Source organism: Elephas maximus, chromosome 6, assembly GCF_024166365.1.
Source record: "Elephas maximus indicus isolate mEleMax1 chromosome 6, mEleMax1 primary haplotype, whole genome shotgun sequence".
NCBI classification, from domain to species: domain Eukaryota; kingdom Metazoa; phylum Chordata; class Mammalia; order Proboscidea; family Elephantidae; genus Elephas; species Elephas maximus.
In genome coordinates, this window is record NC_064824.1 from 62,465,298 (window position 1) to 62,487,235 (window position 21,938).

The 21,938-nt window shown below is 36.3% G+C and overlaps 1 protein-coding gene across 3 annotated transcripts in view; it reads right to left on the minus strand.

Moving 5' to 3' along the window:
* Positions 1 to 21,938, minus strand: part of GRB14 (growth factor receptor bound protein 14) — a 135,263-nt gene that overhangs the window by 11,307 nt on the left and 102,018 nt on the right. For all 3 annotated transcript variants that reach the window (XM_049887320.1, XM_049887324.1, XM_049887321.1), the window contains 5 exons: positions 13,567 to 13,688; positions 11,571 to 11,645; positions 8,172 to 8,309; positions 2,448 to 2,558; positions 2,161 to 2,256 (listed from right to left, as the gene is read on the minus strand). In XM_049887320.1, the coding sequence (XP_049743277.1) occupies positions 2,161 to 2,256; positions 2,448 to 2,558; positions 8,172 to 8,309; positions 11,571 to 11,645; positions 13,567 to 13,688 (542 nt within the window). The remainder of the gene's footprint in view (positions 1 to 2,160; positions 2,257 to 2,447; positions 2,559 to 8,171; positions 8,310 to 11,570; positions 11,646 to 13,566; positions 13,689 to 21,938) is intronic.

Genomic DNA, 21,938 nt, shown 5'->3' on the forward strand with positions numbered 1-21,938 from the left:
AGCAGATAAGGAACTAAAATATGTTAGAGAGAAGCCAGCAGAGGACTTAATTAAAGGAAAAGGAACAATATGGAATTAGGACATTATACCTAACCTCCCCTTTTCTAAGCCTCAAACACTCTATGAATCTATACTTTGTATCGCTTACTTTGGACATGTCATCAGGAGGGACCAAACTCTGGAGAAAGACATCATGCTTGGTAAAGTAGATGGTCAGTGAAAAACAGAAGGACCCTCAACAAGATGGATTGGCACAGTAGCTGCAACAATGGGCTCAACATAGCAATGACTGTGAGGACGGTACAGGAAGGGCAACATTTCCTTCTGTTATACATAAGGTCACTAAGAGTAGGAGCCAACTCAACAGTACCTAACAACAACAACAACATAGGTAACTGGCATTTCTCCAAAAAGAATAGCAATGTCTCCATCTGATGCTACATGAAGAGATTATTGACTCACTTAATGAGGATTCCCAGGGATGGGCTGGGGCACGTACAACTTCAGAAAGCTTCTCAGGCAATTCAACAGTATGTCTGTAGTTACTACTCCCTGAGCTAGTTGGTTTCTAAGATTCTCTAAATTTCTGTATTTCTTTTTTACATTTTATGATAATGAACAACACACACAACTACCTATCATGAGAGTTTCAAAGAATCAAGCCTTCTGAGCTTTGTTAAAGAAAAAAAAAAAAAATACTTTCATTTTAAAAGTAGAGCATTTGAGAAACAAACAAACCCCTATAAGTAGGTAACCACAGTGGCTATCTGTCATAATAGAAAAATTAAATTTTATAGTTAATCTAAAAGCTTCATTTAAACCATTAAAAAATACATTCTTCCAAACCCAGTACGACAACTGGTAATTCTGATTCTGATTATTCTGCCCTTCTTTACCCTGATCACTCTCTAAACAGGCATGTTAGTAAAAGGTTAACAACTTAAAGAACTAAAAGTGGCAATGGCAGCAGGAAAACAGTGGACCTGGAAAATGTACAAACTGTAATTAAATCAGAGTTGACTGCATCTCATTCTTCATGCTAAATGAAATGGTGGAACCCAAAGGTGTCACAAAACCCTATACTGCTCTGTGATTTCCATCTATAAGTATACCAAAGAGCCAGTTTTAACATATATATCCAATATTAATAATCTAAATTTTCCTGTAATAATGGTTTAATTATATTAGCAAATTATTTTAGTGCCCAGGCAGGAATCATGAAGAGTAACTTGGAAAATGTTGAGGCTTCCATTTTAAACCAAAGATTTAACAACAATGGCACATTATATATTTTATTGAGGTGATTTTCACACTTCAGCAGCAATGATACTGGCCAGTTCCAGCAGAGAGACATATTCCTTGAATTGTATGTTTTCAATGAAAAGATGGGTTTTTGGGAATTTTCTCCCAAACTGTGACTACGAAGGTAATATCTTCAAGTGAAATGACTGATAATTTTTATAATTATAAATTTAAAGTTGTGTTGAATTTACCTGTGTACAGGTTTCAAAAATAAATGTTTTCCATAATATTCTGGAGGAAATATATCCAATGTCTTCCCTAAGGTCTATCAACCTTTAGAAAGTTGTTACTCATTTCAAAATGCTCACCAACAAATTATGCTTATGAAAGTAGTAATTCCTACTTAGCACAAAGACAGGGGTTTTAAAATATATCAGCATAAATCCTATATGGTAATTTAAATCATACTTGTGAAACCAGAAAATAATTTAGAAGATACTGAAATGAAACAAAAAGCAATTGCATTAAACACCTCCACGTGGGCATATTTTAAAATACCCCTCAGGTTGGAATGTTGGCAACATTTTAATAACACAGACTAAGTCCGCTATAGAAGTTTCAATCAGCCATACTGGTGATACTCTTACAACAGTAAAAATCAGAACATTTCTAGAAATGAAATGCTTATTCCCCATGCACACACACACAAAATAAATGCATTAGGTTATTCTACTCTGGAAATGTTTATCTTTTAGATTAAAAAAAAACACACACACACATTTGGTGGTGGCTATTTTTCTTCTTCCCCATATAGCCACACAGATTCACAATGAGTTTTCATGTTTTGAAATACAGATATGCTCAAACTTTTACACACTCCTAACACTTAATAGAAATTTACGCCTCCGGCGAGATTACCTTAAGCAATCTAATTGCGGTCAGCCAGCATGTCCTACTCTGCTCTTCTTCCGCACAGAGCATTTTCAGGTCTCGGGGCCCTCCTGCTTTGTTAGGCTAGAAGGCCACAGCACATTGTTTATCGTTAATGCATATCTTGAAGGTAACACCTGTTGAAATAAAAGCCACTAAAATTCTCCTATATATAAGAGGAAGCTATCTCTTTTAAAAAGAAATTAAAAGAAACCCAAGCTTACCTAAAAGGCTGAGGCTTGCTTTATTCATCTATCAAAATATTAAGCCTGTACCTTAAAGCAGAATCCATAGTTAGTCGGCGCTCCGTGTTTTTTTTTGCCTGCCAGTGACACATAAATATCACTATTGCCAAACTCGCTGAAAAACTGCAAATGCCGAGGTTCCTTTAAACAAAAAAAAGTGTTGAATACATATTTTTACACTTTTTGTTTGTGTTTCTATTATATTACATAATTTATACCTTGGGCAAAAATTATTCCAAACAGAATTTCAGTATACAGAAACAAAAAGCAAACGAAAACTAGGTTACCATATCCTTAAATAACCAGGAACTGGATACAATTTGATTTAATTTGGGAAGTCACAGTTTGTTCATAATTTAACTTCAAATAGTACAAAACAATGCACCTTCCAACTATAAAATTATTCTTTTTAACCACCACCGAGAATCCCTTAGATTCCTTTCGGAGGGTGAGAAGAGAGCAAAGAATGGCTTTTCGAAATGATTTTCCTATCTAGGTTTCAAAGGATGGCAGTTCGACAAGGGGAAGAAGCCTGGTTTGAGCTTCCAGAGAAGTTTAGAGAAGAAAAAGGAGAAAGAGAAGATGATTTCTGTCTGGTGCAAGCTGGTCATCCTTCACATGTGTGTCCCTCATGAACACACCACACCCCTCAGGAATGACATCCCTCATCTCTTAGGGACACACCAGTGGAGGACAGACAGGCTTCACAACTCTCCTCCTATAAGAAGGAAGCCTGCACAGAATAATTCAGGGAAATTACCTGCCACTGGAATGTGTCTGATTTTCAAGGCGAAGTGGAATCCTGAATGGCTATTTTTCCTCTGAGAAATCCAGGAGATTTGGAGTTGGTCATGGGATATCACCAGGTCATGATATTCTCTGATAGGTTAATACCTGGAGAAATACTTAACCCTGGGGTAGAAAATATAATCAAAACTGACCAAAGCTCACTTGTTCTTTAAAACCTGGCAATTCTAAGTGTGAACTCAGGTTAGGAGCATCATAATCACCTTGGGAGCTTGTTAGAAAGCTCCCGAGGGCTCATGCCAAAACTACTGAATCAGAATCTGCATTTTAAAATGATCTCCAAGTCATCTACACGCACATTAAAATTCAGAAGTGGTGCTCTAAAAATCCACAACATTCAGTGATGTGAGCAATTCCATTCAAATTCAAAGAAATTCCAGTTATTTACCAGGAGCTTTTTATCTATCCCATTTCTGATAATTGGTAGAGCAAGCATTTCTCTGTATGTCAGTATTCTCAGGCATTTTGATTTAATGACTAACTCCAGTTCACAACTCCATGGAAAAATAAGGCAGAAACGAAAATTATTAAAAAAAAAAAAAAAAGCCTAAAACCCTTAGAATAAGGAGGATGAAGGAGAAAGATATTCTTATCGCCATGGCTTATCCATTTTATTCCTTCATAGAAACTGGTTTCCAGTAAACAAATATTTGATTTCTATGCAGATGGCACAAAGCCATCCCTTCCAATGATATCGCAGAAGTCAATGGACCTGAGTCACTCGGATGTGAGAAAAGGGCATCTTAAGAAACACTGGAGGCATGATCGGTGTCCTCTCTCGGCTGAATTTTATCCCATTACTGCAGACACATTAAGGCCTACGGCACTACGGGACTATGAGGATGAGTTGGATAGTTGCATAGCTAAACATGTGAGTGTGTACATCAGGGCAAAGTTGGAGAGGAGGGTACTCAGAGGTTTCTCTGTTAATATGTCCTGGCCACAGCCCCAAGGCTTGTAGCAGTGTGTATCTAACTCTCATGCAGTTTACATCTTTAAAAAGGAAAATAAATCGAGACCTCCTTAAAAAAGGGACAGGAAATGGCATCCTTGCAGGTAGAAAAGTCATATTAAATAATAATTTTTACTAAGGTCATAATCATTGAAGCTACCTAATATCCTCAAATTTTTTCTTTGAGGGTTAACTTAAAATCATTTTCATGTACAGGCTATGGAGCATGGGTTTGCTAAGAAGAGGTTAGAAAGAAGAATATTATGTGTTGATGGATAACAAAGTCAGATACTCTCTGAAGTGACCTAAGGTCTGCCCTGAGAATGGAGGTTTAATGCTTACTATTTTGTCTATTTTTTTTTTTTTATCTAGTCAAGGGGAAGGCCATTGCGGAGATAAGCGAATGGATCCGGTAGAAGCAAGAAGGGCTGTTTTGTTGTAAAATGGGGCAGGGAGGGAAACGAGGTGAAGGATGAAACAAAAAATGTAATGGGTGTGGGTTTTAATGAGAAGGCTGTTAGAGAAGTTTAAGAGTGTAGGAATTAAATAGACATGATCATCTCCTCCAATGACGAAATGATAGTGCAATAAACATGATTACTAGATTGAGAAACCACTTTTCTCTGATGTTAAAAGTAAAAAAATTTGATCCAGTTTAAAACACTCTCATATGTTATTTTGTACATTAACAGTGGAAAAGAGCTATCTCATTAAAATGGTTAAGAAAACGTCTGACTTTAAGAGCAAAGTGAGTAAATATTCATCCTAACATTATTTATGATAGAAAAATTTGAAAACTAGTTTAAATGTTCAAGAAAGATTAGTTAAATGCATCCATATGACAGAATACTAGGTAGTAAAACAATGTCATATACTTATAAATAAGAGATTTATGCAAGGGGACAGGTTACTAAACTAGTAGAAACTCATTCCACGAAGCATTCCACCACTCACACCACAACTGAAAAACAAACAAGCAAAAAATGCACAAGAAAAGCAACAAAGGAAAGCCACATATGAGGAAAATGAAAAAAATTATGAGAGAATAGCAAAGGAAAATCTGGAAAAGAGCCAAGTATTACTCCTTTACAGCTCCATATTCCTGGCTGGACCATTGCCCAAATATCTGGTTTTCATTATTAGCTATGTTCTAGGCATTTCCCTTTGGGTATTTCACATTCATCCCAATATATCTACAACTAAGACCATTATCTTTCTTCTTCATAACCTTCGAGAAAATCTATTCCTGTGTATTCTACTACAGCATTTTCTATTCCTTTCTTTCTCTAAGAACATGTTTGACTATGTCCTCTTCTTTTATACCAAATCAGTCACCAAAACCTGGCCATATGACATTTACTCTAGTATCCATCCCTTTCTTTCCCCTCCACTTCTTATCCTAAATTAGGTCACCATCACGTCTGACCTGGGTTACTGAAATTATCATTTAATTAGCACCCTATCTCTCTCTCTCCTCTATCTTGTCTCTCACCCTGCCATCCTGCCTCCCTTGCTCCTTCCCTCTCACTCTCTTTCTCCCTCGTTCTCACCTTGATTTTTTAAGTTCTCCCAGACACAGGGTCACTATGAGTCAGAACTGACTCAAGGGCAGTGGATTTGGTTTGGATTTATGGCTAGACTACCTTCTTAAAACATTCTTTTAATCATTTCACTCACTTGCTGGAAAAATTTAAATGGCCTCCTAAAGCAAAATACATACAAATTACTTTAAAAAGTAATTTTCTCTTCCAAAAAGTTCTCTGTGTTTTGGTCATGCCCTTCTTCCATTGGAAAAAATTTCTCCTCTTGTTTCAATCTACCTGCTTACCACCCATTGTTCAAAGGCCTAACTCAAGCTTTTGAACTCAAGGAAAAAATGAAAATAGTGTAAAAAAATTAACAGTTACTTTGAAATATTTTTGAAATGCAGAGTTAAAATTAAAGCTACTCAAATAATTTCTTAAAATCTAGGTTCCATAGTGAATCCAGGACTGGAGTTTTGCAACCCAGAAAGTCTGAGATAACTGCAAAATAATACAACAAAGAGGACTATCTTGGATAAGTAAACTCATGCTCAGCAAAAATCACAAAGCAGATAAGAAAATATCACCCTAAGAGCCTACGGGCTTAGCCAATAATCAAAACTAGGGTGAAGAAATAATATGGCAAACTAAAAAACAGTTTTATAAAGTATGTTTAGAATACTCAAAAAAATAAATCAGGGAATAATATATTTGGATTGAGAATAAAATGCTATTAAAAATGGAAAGAAATGGAAAAGAATCAACTGGACATCTGAGAAGTAAAATATATAATCATGGGGGAAAAACTGAACATACCTATTGAAAACTACAATTGGTTCAGCTGAAAAGGAAATTAACATTGGAATATGGAAATAAAGCACTCAGAATGCAGCACGAAGACATAAAAAGGTGGAAAACATGAAAGAAAAATTAAGAACTATGGAATACAGAGAGAAAATGCTACTGAAAATGTGAAGGATCAAATAATGAGAAAGGAGAATAAATAAATAACAGATGAACATTTCCAGTGTAGCAGAAAATTATGAGTTCAAAGATTGAAAGTATATGCTGAGAATCAAGTAAGATTTAGCAGACTACATGCTTCAACAGACCTAGAAATATGGTAGGGAAACTACTGAACACCAAGAGTTATGCAAATATTTGAAGGAAAAAAAAGAGAGAGAGAGAGGAATGACAGATTATCTATAAGGAAGCAACAATGTCACCAGCAAAAGTAGATACAGGTAGTCCCCGACTTACAACAGGGTTGTGTTTCAATGACTCCATCATAAATCAGTTCTGACATAAATCTCTCTCTCTCTTTTTTAGTTTTCATTATTATTGCCTTTTATCATCAATATCTTTATAAATCCAATCTTTATTTGTCTTTGGGGGTTGGAAACATTACATAGAAACTTACAAAGAATAAAAAGCATCAGCAAACTACATGCTGCAATACAGCATGTATTACTAACGATAAGATGTACAAAAAAAAAAGAAAGCCAGTTGTAAGGTCGGTTCATCATAACTTGAATATGTTATAAGCTGAAGACTACATGTATATGAAAATAGAATTAAAATAAAATAACCTCTCATGAAAACTCAGAAGTATTTTTACTTGGAAGGTATCACTCCACTGCATGAAAAGTCTACACTACATGGCATAGTCTACATATAGACCAGATTATATAGAAATATAAACTACATGTGTATTTATAGAATTATATATATGTACACGTACATCAGAGCCCTGGTGGCACCGTGGTTAAGAGCTTGGCTGTCAACCAAAAGGTTGGCAGTTCAAATCCAAAAGCTGCTCCTTGGAAAACCTATGGGGCAGTTCTACTCTATCCTAAAGGGTCGCTATGAGTCAGAATAGACTCAATGGCAACAGGTTTAGTTTTTTTTTTTTTTTTTTTAATACGTACATCTGCATATGTATATTTATGTAACTGCATTTGTAGGTGTATATACACAGATACATTCATCCCTAATCATAATGTAACTTCTTGTAGGAATTTACAATCTAGGTAAGAAAATAAACACAAAAAAGAAGTAAAGAACAATTAAGGACTCAGTTGGATGCTATTTACTGCATCAACATCAAGAGAAGTTCAGATATAGTCAAGTATATAGCAGTATGACCTGGGTAAAAAGAAAAAGTAAGAAGTATATTTGGCCTCAGAGATTTGCAGGTCTAGGATAAAGAAAAAGGAGGTGAATTTAGAGTGGAAAAGAAATGAGTGGTGCCTGTGGTAGGTAATAAGAGCATTCAAATTTCATCAAAGAATGCATGTTGAAACTAGTGGGAAATAACGCTGAATAGTTAGGTTTGAAACAGATTATGTAACTGTTTGGATTCCAAAAAAAATTACCAACTCTTGACATCAAATAATCAAATTTCAAATATGACAGGGTAAAACCCGTTTGATTTTATGTCATTCAAGACACATCACTGACATATCAACTTACCTTTGATGTCCCTTTAGTAGAAAAATATAAACCAGATCTTCTTAGAAGGAAGTAAATCTTTTTCCAGGACTTCTTTCCCTGTTCTTTTGCATGTAAAAAGCCATGGATTTCAGGGTATGTGCTTGAACTCAAAAACATCTGGAAGAAAAATTAGATATTTTGATACTGTTATTAAATGAAGGAGATCATCACCTTATAAAGTTAACATTTCAAATATGATCATGTAAACTCACACAGCATCGACACTACTTAGACCATTTCAGAAATGACAATATACACAAAACAGAAAATAAATCAGAGAAACTTTTGAAAACCTGAGGCAAGTTCCAGATGAAAGTATGTTTACAAAATATACTTTCTAAGTATCAGTGCTTAGACAATGAAAATTATAAGCAATTTGAACATCCTTCAAAAAGAATTCATCTATCGAGTTAAGATCTGATATTTCTCATCCTTTTCCATGATTTCCCCAAAGATTGCAGGTCTACCTATCAAGTTCATTATGGGATAACTAAAGCCACAATTGTGTTCAGCAGTAAATTAAGCCAAGTACACCGCCTTGATGAAGGTAAAGCAAACAATCTCTTCTTTGCCTTCTATGGTTCTAGTTTGTGGGGAGATAAGGCAAGGTGTATTTTCCAAAGAGAACTGCGATAGTATCTTCCATCCCACAGGCTCTTTTGCAATGTGACCTTGCCACTGAATCATCAAGAGGTGGAATCTGTTTCTCCACCCACTTGAAACTAGGCAAGGCTTGTGACTGCTCTAAAAGAATATGGTGGAATTAAAAGGATACCCTGGCGGCATAGTGGTTAAGAGCTACAGCTGCTAACCAAAAGGTCAGCAGTTCAAATCTACCAGGTGCTCCTTGGAAACCCTATGGAACAATTCTACTCTGTCCTATAGGGTCGCTATGAGTGGAATCGACTCGACAGCAACAGGTTTGGTTTGGTTTTTAGTTCTAGGCGTAACCCATAAACAGCCTGGTGGCTTCCACTTCTTAACTCCTGGAAGCCAGCTGTCATGTAAGAAATGTGACTACCCAGACTACCATGTGGTAGAAGTTCAAGCCAACTGGAAATGCCCTGGAGGATGAAACACCAGAGGGAGAGGGGGAGAGAGAGAGAGAGGGAGAGTGCCTGAGGAGCTACGAGACAGCAGATGTGTAGTGAAAAAGCCATCTTGGAAGGAGATCCTCCATCCACAGCCATTGAGTCCATGTGCATCAGAGCTTACCTGCCCAGCAAAATCCTTCCTGAATTCCTGATCCACAAAATTGTTGGCAGAATGTGAGTCGGTATTTTAAGCCATTAAGTTCTGGAATAGTTTGTTAAACAGTAATGAACTGAGACAGTGGGCATGTGCTGGTAGGAAAATGAGAATGAAAAGGAATAGCTCTATCTGAGTGGCTATGCTCAGTATCTTTAATGAGATGGTGGAAATGCATTAGTGTCTCATTAAAAGAAGAGAACAGAAACCCCTATGAATAAACAAATGCAAAATGGAAAAACTGAAAGTAAGAGAAATTATTAGCTAAAACAATATAACATTTTAAAAGCTACTCTGGGAAATGCTGGTAGTAGATATATACTTTTTTTTTTAGAAAATTACTAAAATTTTTTTTATTTTAATGATCCACAGATATTAATTAATTGACATGCAAAACAGGCCGGTAGGTTTTTTAGTTTGAGTGCTTTCCAAGTTATTAAATCAAACCAATTAAATTTTAAAAAGAAAGTCAGAGAGGTCACACTAGAAAGAAGGGAAACCTTTTAAAAAGTGAAAACATTGCCTCAGTGGAGAGAAGAGGTCAGGGGCATATGCAGGACTATCTGTTTCCAAAGCCCATGATTTTTCTTGTTTTTTATAATTTAACATAAAAGTAATATCAGTATATTATAGGAGAACTCAGATGAGGAGGAAGGACACTCCAACCCACCACCCCGACATAACACAGTGGTGAAGTGTTCAGAGGGCTGAAATATGGGAGGTCTGGGCACTGCTACCACCGCCGCCTCCCCTAATATTCTGCTGGGGCATTCCCTCTGAAAACGCAGCAGTTTTCAGAAAAATCTCTTGAGACTAATCACATATATAAAATATTCTGATATGCTAAAATTAAATATAACCTATTAAAAAAGCTCATTAAAAACAAGTCTGTGATAGATATGCCTACCCAATATTTTGAAAGTCATAGCTACAGCAGAAATATTAAGTTTTCTTCATTAAAGATCAGAGAACGTTGAATGGGTTTGGAAATGCCCAGGGCTTAGTTCAAACACTAACTGTTATAAAGGCATTGCTTAACATTAGCTTATTAACAACCACCACAGATCTTTTGATGTGAAATTGACTCATCTATCAAAAGTAAAATAAAATAGCTGAAGTCATTTTCTTATTGTAATGAAAATTTCTTAGAAAATGACTACCTCAATCCAATGCCAGTATGGAAGAAATGAACTCAACTGATACAAAACTAAGATGATGATGATGTAATGATGACATAATTAAAACCTGTTGCTGTCGAGTTGATTTTGACTCACAGCGACCCCATAGGACTGAGGAGAACTGCCTCATAGGGTTTCCAAGGAGCAGCTGGTTGGTTAGCAGCCGAGCTCTTAACCACTGAGCCATCAGGGCTCCATGGCATAATTAGATAACTAGTATTCTTAATTCAGCTAAGATTTCATAATTCTATGCAAGTATTTTCATCAGAGTTCTTACAAATTTTAAGTGAAACTAAAACTAATTAGATAACTATTTTATTATATCCTTTTCTCCTCTAATTTAATTGATAAATAGTGTCACAAATAGGACTTGGGGGTTAGTATAGAAGCAAACACTAGATTACAATTAGAAAAAATGTCTGCAATTTTACTGGGAACTCTGATTTTTCAAAAGATGAACACAAATCTATAAACATATCACAGAGCGACCAAAACCAAAACCAAACCTGTTGCTGTTGAATCAATTCTGACTAATAGCAACCCTATACGACAGAGTAGAACTGTCCCATAGGATTTCCAAGGAACAGCTGGTAGATTTGAACTGCTGATCTTTCAGTTAGCAGCTGAGCTCTTAACCGCTGCGCCACCAAGGATACATCAGAGAGCAAAGCTCTACAAATTTCCTTTAAGATACATTTTTAAAATGTTTATAATCCTTAGACAATTGGCCAAAACTAAGACGAGGAATATTGTTAGGTTGGGTTTATTGATTTGGGGCATTCTTTACTCTCAGGTTTTTTTTTTTTTTTTTCCTTTTCTTTTTAGTTTTACCTCCAGAAAAAAAAAAAAAAAACATTCGAGGCATAACATTTCAGAATCTGGGCATATATAAATAAAGATTTCAAAGCTTCCCTTTAGTATGTTCTACATATTGAATAAAAATATATTATACCTGCAAAATCTGTGTGGGGGATATTTCACCATTGGTTTCAGTTGCAAAAGACACCATATGCTCTGGAAAAAAATACTGACAAAAAGATGCAGGTTAAGTTATTCCAAAACTTATGCTAGAAATGGTATGATTATAACCAATAAAGTAGTGAAAAGCAAACATTTTTTAATCCAACGTGTTTAAACCAGTATTCCTAAAATTTACCCAAAGTGCTTTTGAAAATGTAAGCCCCTGGACTCTTACGAGAAGGTATCTTAATGAGAAGCTCTGGATTAGGACCCAAGAATTAACAACATCCCAGATGATGCTATTCCACCTACCCTGAGTTCCCAAATACTGCCCTAAAGTTGGCAATGTACTTGCTCTCACATTTTGTCCCTGAATCCTGCAACCACTCCACAAAGTACTGAAGGACTATTGGCCCAATCTTATGAAATCAAGGCTCAGAGAAGTAGTGAGTATGCCCAAGGTCACAAACCACAAAGTACAGGAGCAAGGACTTAAACTAGGGCCAGGGAGCTAAAAGTCCAGTCCTTTCTACCTACCGTTTTCTAAACTTATTTAATCATAAAAATTACCCAGGGTGGTTGTTTAACATAGAAATTCCCAGGTCCCTTCCTAGAGTTTATGATTCAGTAGGTCTGGGTAGGTTCTGGATTCTGTGTTTTTAACAAATACTCCTTTCCTTCTCCCAGGTAATTTTTAGGGCCAGAGAAATCTGGGAAACCACATTCTACTATACTTTCTCTAGGACAGGGTTTTTCAATAGCAGTTTTATTGACATTTTGGTCTGATAATTCCTTGTGGTGGGGAGCTGCCCTGTGCACTGTAAGATGTTTAGCAACATCTCTGGCTTCTACCCACTAACACCACCCTCAGTGGTAATAACCAAAAATGTCTCGAGGTATTGCCAAATCCCCCCCAGTTGAGAACGACTGCTCCAGGCCTATACAATGAATGCCTGGCCTTGTTTAAAACAAAAACAAGCACTAAAGTATATTTTTTTTCAACGTGACTTTTAACTTATTGCTTTTAATAAAGATTCACAATAAGAAAACTTTCCCTTCAAATTTGAATTCTATTTAATTTTTATTAGAACTCTTATTTTCTTTGTCAAAGCTCATCCCATTATGCTCCTATTAATAAGTTAAAAATAAAATAGAGTGTAAGAGGTCTTTCAGGGTTTGAAAATATTCTATTATGGTGTGTATCACATATTTTTCATAAAGGATCATTTCAATCCAATTATCCAAAACTTAGTGCAAAACTATGCTACAGCTGCAGAGACAAAGACAATTTAAAATAATGAGCCCAGAGGCTATTCCAACTTCTCCAGATTCTTAGTCTTTATTAGAATGTGACATACATTTATTTTCTTTTAAAGAGAACTACAATGAAAGTAATATTTACCAGATAATGCACTGGTCCTTATTTCTACTTTGCTCAGTAATTACTGCAGTGAAAACAAAATAATTCGGAACAGCAAGCTTCATGTCAATCTTAAATTTCTGGCTAAGTTACAGTTCTACCAACAATTTTCCATCTGTTTGTACTTTAGAAAGTTTCTTATTTAAGTTTCCTAAATTCTGTGAAAAACATTAAAGTATAACATTTTTGTAACTTGAGGACATATGTCATAATTTATTTCCCGAATCAAAATATATGTTGTTTTTTTCTAAAACAAAAGCAAAAGAAGCAATGGTTACCCCAACTAGGTTTCCAAGTATTTTTTAATAAAATAATTTTTCCAAATCACTCTTAATTCAGATTTTTGCCAGCATGGTTAAAAATATTTCTCCTGTGTATTTGAACTTCTCAGTACAATGCTGACTAATCATTGTTAGAGTAAGAAGAAATGTGACTACAATTTAAAATGACCAGATTTTTATCTACAAACAGAGAATTATATTTCATTTATAGTGACTCTCTTCTTAGCATAAAATTAAAGGAATGTAACTGATTTTTTTCTATAATTATTAATGGGTATTTCACTTACCACTGGGTTTTTAAAGAATTCATATTTGGCATAATTTTTTCTAAAGTATAGCTTATTCTCTTCTTCCATTCCCCAGTTGGACAGCACTTCAATCACCAGTTCGTGGTCTTCTATCGTTCTTTCTGTAAAGAATGTTTAATGAATATGCTGTAGATAGATATATGTGTGTGTGCGTGTATATATTTACACATACATTCATAGACACATAAAAATATGCACATATCCTTATTTAATGTAGCAAGAACAACTCAATTCTGAAATAGCAAACTGATGAAATGTCTCATCAATTTTGAATTAGTAATGTTAATTTTTATACCAAGCAGATTATAATCTGGAAAACGAGAGGGATATAAAATATCACAATGCACTTTTTGCTAATTGTTGTTGTTGGGTGCCAATGAGTGGATTTCAACTGATAGCGACACCATGTGACAGGGTAGAACTGCCCCATAGGGTTTTCTAGGCTGTACTCTTTATGGGAGGAGATAGCCACGTTTTTATCCTGCCAAGCCGCTGGGTAGTTTTGAACCACCTGCCTTTCTGTTAGCAGCCAAGCACTTAACCATTGAGCCACTAGTGCTCCTTTGCTAATTGTTAGTCTCCTTTTATTGTTTAGTAAATTACAAGTTTGATAACAAATCTGCATTAAGAATATGGGAGCTATTTTTTCTATACATCTTCTCATGTTGCCAAAGCTAAAAAAAGACTTTAAGATGGAAGAGGTCACCCCAATAGATATGGAAAATTTTCACAGGTTCAATACGCATTTAAGATACAGAATCTGGATGACTGAGAAAAATGAAAATAGATGTTAAAAGGTTTTTAAGACACGCAGATATAAATTTTTAAGAAGCCTAATTTCTTGTGGCACTTTATACTTTCAAAACTAATACTAAGGCAAATATATTTAGTATTAACAATGAAAATAATTAGGTAGGGTGGGAAAGCACTTAGTAGGAACGTTTGTTAAGAGAAGTAAGCAACAGCAACTTTAGAGATGTGAACATAATATGCAAAATTCATATTTTAATAAGAAGTTGTGATGCTCATAGCAATACTATTTATAATAGTCCCAAACTGGAAATTTCCCAATTGCGTATCTTAAGAATGAATAATTAGCATAACAGTCACACAGTGTAATTATTTACTACAACAAAATGGATGAATTTCACAAACATAATACTAAATGAAAAAAGTCAGACACAAAGGGTACACATTATATGATTCCATTTATACAAGGCAGAAGCAGGCAACATTAGTCCCTGGTGTTAGAAATCTGGATAACAGGAAGAGTGGGTGAGCGGGGGCATAAGGGAGAGCACTGGAATGTGAGCAATGTTCTGCTTCTTCATCTGGTTGTTGGTTGTTCAGACGTATGCAATATCTGAGATTTCATCAAGTTGTCCACATAGGGTTTGTTCACATTTTTCAACGTATATTATGCTTCAATAAAAAGTTAAAAAAAATGTCAGATTACTAATGCATATCAGGAAACCGACAAGAGCCAAATAAGGAATACAGACATCTGCCATTTTTAGGAATACAGAAATTCTCTGCTTTTTTAGATGCTTCTAGGACCTCTCTGAAAAGTATCTGTGTCTCAGAAACTCAATATTTAGTAGGAATCGGTGACCTACAATACTCAAACCCTTGAAAGTAAAGTCATACTTAAATAGAAGCTTATTCACCTGAAAGGAAGTCCTTCTGAGAGTGCTCACTGAATACGGATGAGTTTGAGCTAAGTGTATATCAACACTCAGGGTTCTATTCCTAACTCAGATTGCTCCTTTTTGGCCTCAATAACTGTCTCCCCTAGCTCCTTCTCCCTAGTCAGACTCAGTCCTTGGCTCAACTCTTTTTTTTTCCTCTCTAAACTAATTCACTCTCCTGTCTTAAGTCATCACAGGTCCTTGAAGTGAAATCTCCAGCTGCACTTATTTTCACTCAAGTTCTAGTCCAATCGCACCTTTCTTTCCCCTTCAGAATTCTTCTTCCTAAAATTTCCTGTCTCTGTTACTGTTAGTCACTTTTACCACATTCTCTCAAATAAATATAGAATTAAAACTCACCTTTCCCTCTTTTTCTGCTTCTGCTCCAAGTCCAAACTCTCCCCAGATCTGAGTGATTCTTCCTCTGTCTCTCACACAACCAACAAGCCCACTTCCCGTTGCCACCACGCAATTTAGATATTTACCTTTCCTCATACAGCCTCTTAACTAATCTTCAAACCTCTAGTTACTCGTTCTTCCAACCTGGACACTGATAGCATAGCAAATCTAAAACATTTATATCAATATAACCTCTGCTCAAAAGCTTGTCTACTTCCTACTTGTTATGAGATAAATCCAAACATATAGTCTGACAGTTATAATTTATTCATTCATCCACCCATTAAAGAAATATTTATAGAAGGCCTACAATACACCAGGCACTCATCTGTTGTTGTTAACTGCCTTTGACTGGATTCCAACTCATGGCAGCTCCATGTGGCAGAGCAGAACTGCTCCATAGGATTTTCAAGGCTGTGACCTTTTAGAAGCAGATTATCAGCTCTGTCTTCTGTGGCACTGTTGGGTGGGTTCAAACTGCCAACCTTTCGGCTAGTAGTCGAGCACTTAACTATCTGTGCCACTCAGGCATTCTTGACACTCATCTAGGGGCTGGGAATTTTGTAGTGGGCAACATAGTCAAAACATACTGCCCTCATGGAACTTACATTCTGATGGGAAGACTCAGGGAATAAATAAAGTGTAAACCTTAAAAAGTGGTAAGAAACACTAACAGAGAAAAATTAAAGCAGGGAAAAAGGAGAGAGTACTGAGAGCTTTAGGAAAATAAATCCATTTTCAATAGTCTGCCACAGAAGGCCTCATTGAGAAGGTAACATATGAACAAAGACCCAAAGGAGAAGAGGGTATGAGCCAAGCAGATACCTAACAAAAGAGCAAAGACAAAGCTCTTGAGTCAAGAGCCAGCCTAGTATGTTTGAAGTATAGCACGGATATCAATGTGACCAAAGCTGAGTAAACAAACCAGAGAGGACCAGAAGAAGCGGTTAGAGAAGTTATGGTGATCAGCTGAGGGGTTATATGATGCCCTGCAGTCCACAGCAAGGTAGATGAAAAGTCATTTTAAGCAGAGAACGACATGAATTGCTTTATGTTTTTATTTAATCATACTGGCTGTTGAGTAGAGAAATGATTTTAAAAGTCTGGGGTGAAAGCATGGAAACCATTTATTGCGCTATTGCAATTACCTAGGGGAGAGATGGGGAGGCTGGGATTAGACTGGTAGCAGTAGACATACTAAGACAGAAACAGATTTTGGCTGTATTTTTAAGGCAGAGCCAATAGGATTTGCTGATAAAGTGAATATAGAGTAAAAAAGAGAGAGGAACCAAGGAAGACACCAAGATTCTTGGCCTAAGCGCTTGGAAGGATTGAGTTGCCATTAATGACGTAAGAAGTCTGTAAGAGGCACTAGATGGGGGAGATCCAGTGAAAACGGAGATGTTGAGTGGAAAGTTGCATCCCTAACAATCTTTTTATCCTTACCTTTGCCTACTTCTCTCATAAACCCAAGTGGTGTTTTCAAGCTTCTGAAACATAAGTACACATTACTAAACCCACTACGTGCTAAGCACTGTATCTATATCTTTGGCAACCGCAGCGGAAAAAATTCAAGATATTAACCAAAGTGCGCGTCTGTTTTGCCAACCTGTCTCTTTGTACCCATTTCCTCTCCTCTACTCGATGGCTGGGTTTACCTCTAAGTACACCATGTATGCTCTGCCCTCAAGATGCATTATAGAGAGAAAAAGAAAAAATGACAGAGAGGTATATTGTTGGCTTTTAAATCATGCCTAGCCAACCCTTCATTGCCTGATACAGGGACCCAGCCCTGTACTCTAGGGAAAAAGCTAGAGTTAAGGGGCTAGAGGGAGAATGGATTTGGAGAATGAGAGGGAGCTAGGTAGTAAGTAGATGGTGCAGGTTCCAAGTGCCTCATATCCTGTCCACTTCCACAACTAGAACTTCTTCAGGATGGGGAGTTGACAATAAAATAATAATAATAATAAAAACTCAGATAAGTTTAAGGGGGAGTGTACAGCTCATACCAGAGTGTAGCCTTAGGAAACCTCCAACCTCAAATAAAAGCCCTGCACCCAACATGGTGGAGAAGCAATAATTGAGTATAATGTCGAGCAGATGAATCCATAGCACCCCAGAATGGGGAAAGAGCACTGCGGTACTAATTCTCCAAAAGGAGTACGGAAGGGCTAAGAGAAGACCATGAGCTGAAGGGGCCTGTGAGCTGTACAGGCAATGAAGGGGCTCGTGAGCTTGTACAGGCAATGAGCTTGCAGAGGAGTAAGAGTTTCCATAACGTGAAGAGAAGAATTGGACATGAGTTGGATGAATACTCCTCTTGGGACATAGATGCCACACCAGAGTGCTGGAGGAATGAAGGGAGATCTGGATCTTCAATTGAGAAGATTTAAAAACTCAATTTAACTCACCTAGAGAAACTGAATTGATTATTTACCCCAATAAGGCTGAGAAAAATCCAGAAAGCAAACAGGTAATGGAAGACAAAATGGTCTGCTGTTAAGTAAGTACGCAGGACACTAAGTGTCAGAAGTGATAGAAATAAAGTTACAGAAACAAAGGAAGTTATATCTCTGCATGTCCCAATCTGAGACTTTCTCATTATTGCATTTAATTCTTACAATATCTGTAATAGACTAGATGGTGCCCCCAAAGATATCAGGTCCTAATCCCTGGAACCTGTAAATGTTACCTTCTATGGCAAAGACTTTACAAGTTAAGGCTCTTGAGAAGCTCCTGGATTTCCCAGGTGGGCCCTAAATGCGATCACAAGTGTCCTTATAAAAGATTGGAAAAGGCAATATGACCACAGCGGCAGAGATTGAGTGATGCGGCCACAAGTCCAGGAAAGCTGACAGCCTCCAGAAACTGGAAAAACCAAGGACCATATTCTCCTCTAGAGCCTCAGAGAGAGTGCAGCCCTGACGACACCTTGATTTCTGCCCAGTGAAACTAATTTTGGACTTCTGGCCTCCAGAACTGAATGAATAAATTTATTGTTTTAAGCCACCAAGTTTGAGGTAATTTATTACAGCAGTCTTAGGAAATAAATACAATACTTATTTGACAGATAATGATATTGTAAGTTCAGAATAGCTAACCTGCTAACATAAAGAAAACAAAAATCCTCACAACTAGACCAAAAAGCAACATTATGATAAATGAAGAAAAATACTGAAAGTTGTTAAGGATTTCATTTTACCATGGAATCAGCAGTAAGAAATCAGACGACATGTTGTGTTGGCCAAATCTGCTGCAAAAGACCTCTTTAAAGTGTTAAAAAGCAAAGATGTCACTTTCAGGACTAAGTTGGCGCCTGTCCCAAGCCATGGTATTTCCAATCAACTCATATGCATGCAAAAGCTGGACAATGAATAAGGAAGACCAAAGAATTGATGCATTTGAATTATAGTGTTGGCAAAGATTATTGACTAGTACCATGCATTGCCAGAAGAACAAACAAATCTGTCTCGGAGGAAGTACTGCCAGAACGCTCCTTAGAAGCAAGAATGGTAAGACTTCATCTCACATACTTTGGACATGTTATGAGGAGAGACCAGGCCCAGGAGAACGACATCATGCTTGGTAAAGTAGACAGGCAGCGAAAAAGAGGACCCTCAACGAGATGGACTGACACCGTGTCTGCAACAATGGGCTCAAACATAGCAGCTATCATGAGGATGATGCAGGACCAACATTGTTTTGTTCTGTTGCACATAGGGTCGTTATGACTCGGAACCAACTCGACAGCACATGACAACAACAACCTGCCCAGGATTTGAAGGGCAGCCACGCATCCATCCCCAAAGTTCATGTTTTTTCCTCTGCACAGCATGACCTCTCTGCCGTCCAGGGAGTTCCCACCAGCAAGGTGCCTCCTCTGCTGGGTTTATTTATATCCTGCTCATTTTTTCTGTATCAGACAAAACCTATTCTCTCCTGTCCATGTAGTTCTCATGTTTCAATTGCTTCACATTTTTTTTAAATGTGTTCAATAAATATTTCAAATTAACTGAAAATAAACAACACAGCTTGCGTGAAACAGAAAATAAAATAATTGGCAATATTTCAAATTATATCAATTTTACCCTCCCATGAAAGTAACATAAATCATTTGAAATTGAACTGTGTGAAAAAAAGAAGGAAGTAAAAAAAAAGTGTAAAAACCAAGGTGCATTTGAACTATGACAAATGCACTAAGAAAGAAGAACTAGCATAGTGTATGCAATGGTTTAATATGTGTGGTCACCAGAGAAGCAGCAGGCTAGTACGGGTTTTATTGCCTACCTGCAAATAAAGGGCAGAACACAGATCAAGAAAGGAAAGATAAAATATCTGCAGAAAATTTCACGGAACTGTAATACCAAATGTTTAAATAATGAAATCAGTAGTGATCAGGAAAATATTAGGGTAATCTTAAGAAGAAAAATGTCTTCAAATATAGCTAGCAAAAACTAGAGTGTATGTGAGAAAATAAAAGGCAGACTTTCCATTCCTTCAAAGATTTCTGGCACTGTTCTATTGAAAATTCAGACATCATACAGAGAAAGCAAAGAAATGAAATTCTGGAGCATCAAATGCAACTACTCTTTCTTTACCATGTGTCTGGTAGAGTGATAGAGACAGAGCTTCCTTATAATAGAATCTATATTTTTTTTCAAAATTATATCAGATATTCTTTTTAAAGTTATATATCAGGCCTAAATTTTTTTTTTTTTTTTATATCAGGCCAATTTGAATGCACTCAACTTTCCCTCAACAAAGTCTTATTATTTTATACAGCTGATGCTACGATAACTCAAATAACTTGGAGGCATAATTGATTATCAATTACTGTATTTTTACACAAATAATGCACATATTGTAAGTTTTGTGTCAACTGCACAGCCCTCGCACTAGTCTCATAAGAGTGCTATGCCACACGTTACATGGATGAGCATGTTAGTTGCTAAAAATATGGCGTGACATCTTACGGAATGCTGGCTTTTTTTTTTTTTTTTTTAAACGCAGTTATCTATAACTAAATAAAGGCCTCAACAGGGAGAAAGATAAACATGAAGATACAAGATGCCTAGATGAACTATTTGGAGAGGAAAAGAAAAACACTTAAGGGGAAGATGGAACACTGCTGTAGGCCAACTTGTTCTTGCCTCGGCCCAGCCATGAAATATAATCACTGAGATGTGAAGACAAAGGAAAAACAAAATAAACCAAATTAAAATGAAACATTAGCCCCAATGATATCCAATAAGCTTTTTCTTGATTCTTCTTTAGTTCTTTTCTAAAACCAATAGATTTTAACCAATTAAATAATCCTTCTAAATAACTCATATAACTATAGTAGCAAAAGGAAGCATATCCATTCTATAACCAGGGGCTCTTTGAGTTACCGTTTGACAAACGATCTTAGGCAGTTTTCACATAAATCCATCACGATTATTTTAAAGGCATTATATAAATAAATTCATACATTTATCTAAAATACTATATTAAATACATTAAAACTTCACAAATTCAAATCTATTTAAAAATTATTTTTTAGCTCCTGGAAACTGATTTATAAATGTCAAATACCATTCATTTGTAGGTTAAAAAAAAAAAAAAAAAAACAGAAAAGAATCCCTCTCAAATCACTTCAAAGCAGCCTAACCAAAAAGGAGAAAAAAGCAAGGAAAGGCTTCAAAAACAAAAAGAAAGCTTTATTTAAAAACAAAAACAAAAGCTTCATATTGCTTTAGGTTTCATTTTTGTTTCTGATAGTTCACTGAGGTCTTATCTTAACAGAATGAAATATTACCAAATAATAACTACTTGTAATTCTTTTTCTAAGTTTCAGAAGCATTTTCCTTAAAATAAAAGAAGGGGAAGAATAAAGGGAGAAGTTTCTTCTGAAACTGTTGATTTAACTTCAAAGCCGTTTTAAAAACCTCAATCCTCCAGGAATGGAAAGTGTTCACCTGTGACCTGCCTCATTTCTTCACTGAATCTACTGAAAGTAGAGCGTGGGGCTCAAAGAGAAACCTGAGTCCCCACTCTTCTCATCACTTGATAAGAGAAGAAACAAAAGTGGCTTTTACCTCTAATTCACCCAGAAAACAATTCTTTGTATACCTTTGTTACAGGAAACTCCAGAAGACAAATGGTCCTTGTACTTTTCTGTGCTAGGTAGAAACTACATACATTTTGTCAGTCTTATTTTCAGATAAAAATGAACAGCCTCCGACCAAGCAAAACAAAAACTGGAGAAGCAAAGAACAAAACAGC